This window comes from Olea europaea, chromosome 18, assembly GCF_002742605.1.
Source record: "Olea europaea var. sylvestris chromosome 18, O_europaea_v1, whole genome shotgun sequence".
In the NCBI taxonomy this organism is placed as follows: Eukaryota; Viridiplantae; Streptophyta; class Magnoliopsida; order Lamiales; family Oleaceae; genus Olea; species Olea europaea.
Window position 1 is genome coordinate 1,112,503 of NC_036254.1, and position 5,801 is coordinate 1,118,303.

The following is a 5,801-nucleotide window of genomic DNA, read 5'->3' on the forward strand; positions in this document are numbered from 1 at the left end:
TATTCCTATCAGAACCAAATTCTTGATATTTCTATTGAGGTTCTGTCATCATGACAATATTCATAGGAAAGAGAACTCACATAAAAGGGAACCAAAATTTACATTATCACCGCAGTTTAAAAACAATGCCTGCCAACTCAAAATTTTACGCTGTGTAGCACTAAACATTATTGGCAAAGTGCAACATGCTGAAATGGGGCCATGTCTAATAAGCTTAGTCGAAATGAAGTGAAATAGCCACCTGATGATATGATCTTCAACGCTCTCTATTCCACAGATTCCTCACAAATTTGGAAGAAACAGACGTGCCAGGTTATTGACATTCACCTTGCCAAGCTTGATTCTTGCACTGGATTGAAAGCTTAGGACTTCTCCTCTTCAACCAATGACACTACAGGGATCCCCTTGGCTGTGAAACTGGAGCATTTTACTTTAACCTCCTTGCCAACTTCGAAGTCTCTCCGAAAGCCAACCTGCAATGAAGAGTACAAATGAAACTGGTTTTAATGGTTTCCTAGGTTCGGACTCGTCCGACTGAGAGCAACTATTCTCAACCCTACGAGGAAGAGGTGGGGGGCGGGGAAGATATAGGTGTATAGTGAAGGTTAACCGTGGATAATTAACGAACAAGATTACAAAAACATCTATTTCGAAAAGTGGATAGCTATTGGGAAGTCTGGGAATTAATTGGAGATGTTCAATTTTAAAAAGACGGGGAAGCTACTTGAGTAACGGGAAGATTTAGATAGGGACTAGTTGGTTCATTGGCTGCGGTATCTATAAGTTCTACCTACTATTGGATTAGAACCAATGACTCGCGCTGTACGAAAGCAATACTCTAACCACTGAGTTAGAATAACGAAAGATACATGAGCTTAAAGTAGGTAAATCTAAAGAGATGAAGCAGGCATTACAGGATGGAAAACACGTGCAGAAAGTTCTATAATCATCAAAAACTTGAAGCTGATATTTCCTATAATAATTATTAGATAGCACTTACCTCAAATCGATACATTCCACGAATACCACCACCCAAATCAAGGACTAATCCGCGAGCACGAACTTGATGGACCTTAGCTGTCATTTCTGTTCCAAGCTTTAGTTTCTTTGCAGTCAAGGTGGGCTCAGCTGCTGCTTTACCGGTAGTGCTCTCATCTTCATCTTCTCTTACAAAATTAGCATTATTCTCAACTGGAGACGTTTTGACTCACTGTAGGATCTCGAACTAGGTTTAGACTTCTTATTCAAACCAGCATATTTTTCCTCCTCCTCACACTCAACAGCACTTCGGATAAAAACTCCAGATGTTCCTAATAACAAGGAGGCCCCAGTGTTTAAAGGCTTGTCATCTTGATATTTTTTCTCGTGCACATTATCAATGGGATCCCAGACTTTAGGTGCTTCTTGTGCAGCAACTGAAGCATTTGTCTTTGATCCTGGCCTAGGTAAAGTGGCTTTGAAAGATAAATTAACATTCCCACGAACGTCTAGCCCAATGCACATCAAATTAAGTGCTGGTGCATCAAATTGGTATCAGAGCTAAAACTTGGGAATATTTCAATTGTCTTTCAGATATTTTTCTATTCATCTTCATAAAAATATACACAACACCGCCATCCAATCGCTCATCCAAACCCTTTAACCATCTTCCGTCAAAACCTTAAAACAGCAATAAAAAAAAAAAATTTAGCGGCAATTTCTCCAATTTCAGTTAGTTGCAAAAAGAAAAAAAAAATTTTGAAGTCTTTATCATTTAGAAGTCTATTGTTGCACGCTGCTGCTCAAGTTCTATTATTGTTGTTGTTTAATATTAATCAATTTTTACTGATTTATATTCAAAACCCTAGCCTCATAACCCTAGACTAGCTTAAGCATCCAGAAAATTACGTAGCCCATTTAACGTAACCCAGTAGTTGTTTCCCTGTTTGATCCAAATCGATGACCCAGCTCATCTACCCTCTTTCAACAAACCCAGGCCCAGCCCACTAATCCATTTCCAGAAACTCAATACTCCAGCCGGCGACCCAATCGCCCGAACCTTCAGCCCCGACAAACCATCAATCACCGAAAACCCACTCACGACCCACCATCTCCACCGCCAGCACCAGTATCGCACAACTCACATCATCCTCCTCACACCGTCTTCTTCTTTTCGCCTGGCACAGCGCAGCTTCCCCAGCGTTGTGACGGCGTCTCGCAGTCGTCACCAACTACAGCCCCATCTCTCGTTTCCTTCCACATCAACAAAGCCACTACCTGCAATAATCAATCATCCCCCTCATATAGGCAACAATCCACTATACTTCTCCATCTTCTTGCCCTTTAATTACAATTGGCCATTCGTCAATTTCGTCGGCAGCCCACACACCCATAATCAATTGAAGAGACCCATTCATTACCCAGGCACATTCACGCATCAATTCCTCAGAAGCCAGGCCATCACAGTATCTACGCCGATTAACCGCAACTGCCCTTCCGCCCACAGTAGCATCATCGCGGGTGACCCACCACTAACCCAATTGTTCAACAACTTTCTTCGAGGATTGCAGCCAGCCACCGACTTCATTGATCAAGCAGTTTACTGTCTCTACTACCAAGCAACCCATTCAGTTACACAGAGGTTTCTATTTCAGCATCTGTCTAATTTCAGTGAAGCCAACAATTTAGAATATGCAATGACCGTGAGTTCAGGAGCTGGAGACATTTGACACAGGCAGATCAGAGGCCCAATCGTTAGCAATTCAGGCAACTAGACTACAAGGAGTTGCTATCTCCTAATTCTCATTGGTTTATACTGCTGTTTTATTTTAAAAGTGCATCACTTAGATTCTGTGTTGCTGTTACTATCACAACTTTGACCTCAAACTTCACTTGACTGGAATCACTCATTGAATTGATTTGCCATTGTTGCCCCATTTATCTCACTGAATTGATGTGCCATTGTTACCTCTTTTATCTACTTGATTGTAAATCTTGACAATACCATTTGATCTTGACAAGCATTGGACCCTTGCTTTATTATTTACAAGCATCAGCACTATTAACTTGCATTTTTGGAAGGGAAGAAAAGAGAATTTCAAATTGACGTTTTAATCATTGGTCCTTGATGCATATTGGTCTCTCTATTGCATTTCATTTAGGTAGTATTGCTTTGCGTACAATTGTATAGTGGTCGTCCTGTCACTTTACTACTTTAAACATGAACCCCTCACAATTTGATGCACTCACCCGACAAATAGCGGCTCTCCAAACTCAGGTGATTACTACTTTTGAAGAAAGTAAGGCTTTATCTGCTAATTTGAACAACCTTAAGAAAATCCCTCGTTCAACCGACGTTCATAAATCCAAAGTGTCCCATAATAGACATTATCATCATCATCATGGTGATAAAAAATGCTTTAGACACGATCGTAGGTATAGGGATCAGATTCATGAGCGAGAACGAGATAATTTTGAAATTCTTACTCAATGGAATGCCCTTAAACAAGGAAATCAACTAGTGACCGAGTATATCGCACAATTTGAGGAATTTCGAATCAAATGTCATTTAATTGAGGACGAGACTACGACTTTGACTTTGAGTAAGTTTAGCCAAGGTCTGAGAGATGATCTTAGGCATGAGCTTTTCCTTCGAGGTGTCACTACTCTTGATCACGCTTACTCGTTAACTCGAGATTATGAGTTGATTATTAGTACTCCATATGAAAGGCGTGGTCATCGTCATTCACCCATCCCATTAGCGTCGCCTCGTCATAAATCTATCATAAAGCCTTCTCCGTCTAATGTTCCTCCTATTTAGAAAAATAATTGTAAAGGTCGTGATAGTCCAAGATCTTCTCCATGTAGAAAGCATATTGACAAACATCCTTCGATTTCATTGGCTCCACCTCCTCCCGTTAAGTCCCTTCTAAGACCTTCCCCGTCTAATCTTCATACAATCTTGGAAAATAAGGGTACAATTTTTGAAACTTCAAGGACTTCTTCTCACTTGTTGTGCGTCAGCTGTAAGGACTTTGGCCACATTTCTTCCAAATGTACTAATCGAACCTTAGTCATGAAAGAACGAAAGAATGTAATAGATATGCCATTAGAAGATCTAGTCTATGAACCTAAACTTGAAGATTTTGATGACTTGGATGATAGTGAGGACACTTCTTTAGGTGGACTCCAAACTCTTCCCGAGACTTTAGATACTATACCCCTTGCTTTTGACAACTCTTGGTCACATGTTATATGTCATACCCTTGCACAACTCAAAGAGCTTGATGATTTCACTGGCCACCCTTGGAGAATCCAGTCGCCTGTGGTTAGCATTAAATCAACATTCCCCACTACTGACCAACTTCAAACTGATGGTCAAAATGAAGTCGTTAACCAAAGTCCTGGCAATTTATTCAAGTCTCTAGTCTAGAAAAATCTAGAAATTGGGACTTGATTCCCCCAACTGTTCAAATTGCATATAATAATTCTGTAAATCGGTTTCTAGGTTTGAATCCATTTGAAGCTGTTCATAGTTATAAGTCTAGGCGGCCGTTAGATCGTATTTCCATGTCCCCACATGCTAGTGTGTCGATATCAGTTGAAGCATTTGTGCATCATCTTCATGACTTGCATATTAAGATCAATAAACAACTTTACGCAAGTAATGCATTATATAAACTTCAAACTGATTTGCATAAACAATATTTTCAATTTCATATTGGGGATTATGTTATATTGCAAGCCGGTAGTGCTAGTCCTTTTAAAGTTTTAAAGCATGTTGGTCCATACGCATGTCATTAATTTTTCATAACATTTTGGCCACCACTCTACTTTACATATTGAAGACTTAGTTACTTACAGAAGCCTTTTTAATTTCCTTGATGATCCTTTTCTACTTCCTTATGTGGATCCCCAATCTAAATATATTACCATTTTCACTCCAATAACACATGTCACAGCACACAAAGATGTAATTGATGCTATTTTAGATAAACAGGTTGTGTTGACCAATGCGAAAAATTTTGGAGATGAGTGGCATGAATTTTTACTATTGGGAGTTCAGTATCGGTATGTGATTACAAGAAAAGATCGTCCTCCTTGGTTGGATCATATCCTTGAGGATAAGCTACAACTATCATTGTTATCATTTGTGGAGTTTCGGTATTTGGTTATCGAGAAAGATCGTCCCCCGTGGCATGACTTGGAGCCTTTCGCATCAGATTCAGCGCAACATTCTGCTTTATCTACTCGACGGGGTCGAGTTTTTCTCCCACCCCGGGAGAGTTGATTCGGACATCCATTTATTATTTATTTTCTTTTTGGACTATTAGTTATATTTTATTTGGACTATTGTTTATGTTTTCGTTATTGGGCTTGTTTAGTGGGTTTGGCCCAAGCCTTTCTCTTTAGGGTTTGTATTCTACTATTTATTTCTGTTTTGTTTCTTATTTGAGACAGTTGATGATGAATTAGAATTGAAAGTTGGTTTTGGCTTGCAGCCGGCCGTTTCCCCTTGTTTCTCTCCGGTTCCTCCCCCTTTCTTACTGCTTCCGCCTTCTTCTTCTTCTAGTTATGCTATATTCTACCTGTTCTAACTACTTTGCAGGAATTCATTTTCATCCTGCATCAAGATGACTGCATACATAAATAAATAAATAAATAAATAAAATGCATGCTGAATGTCACAAAAGCACACACCGGTTCATGGGAGAGTTCAGAGATGTGCAGGAGGCCCTGTTGGCCTCCATTGAAGTCAGCGAAAGCACCATATTCTTTGATTGAAGTAACAATGCCTTTGTAAATCCCTCCCTTTTCAATCT

At 39.7% G+C, this 5,801-nt stretch overlaps 1 protein-coding gene across 1 annotated transcript; it reads right to left on the reverse strand.

Annotated features, from left to right (window-relative positions):
* LOC111366422 (polyribonucleotide nucleotidyltransferase 2, mitochondrial-like) lies at positions 1–1,503 on the reverse strand. The gene is made up of 3 exons (XM_022987183.1): positions 1,251–1,503; positions 1,001–1,206; positions 1–473 (listed from the first exon to the last, which is right to left on the reverse strand). The coding sequence occupies exons 1-3, from the start codon at positions 1,501–1,503 to the stop codon at positions 363–365; spliced, it is 570 nt and encodes a 189-aa protein (XP_022842951.1). The 3' UTR covers positions 1–362.
* Between the last annotated feature and the right edge of the window lie 4,298 nt (positions 1,504–5,801).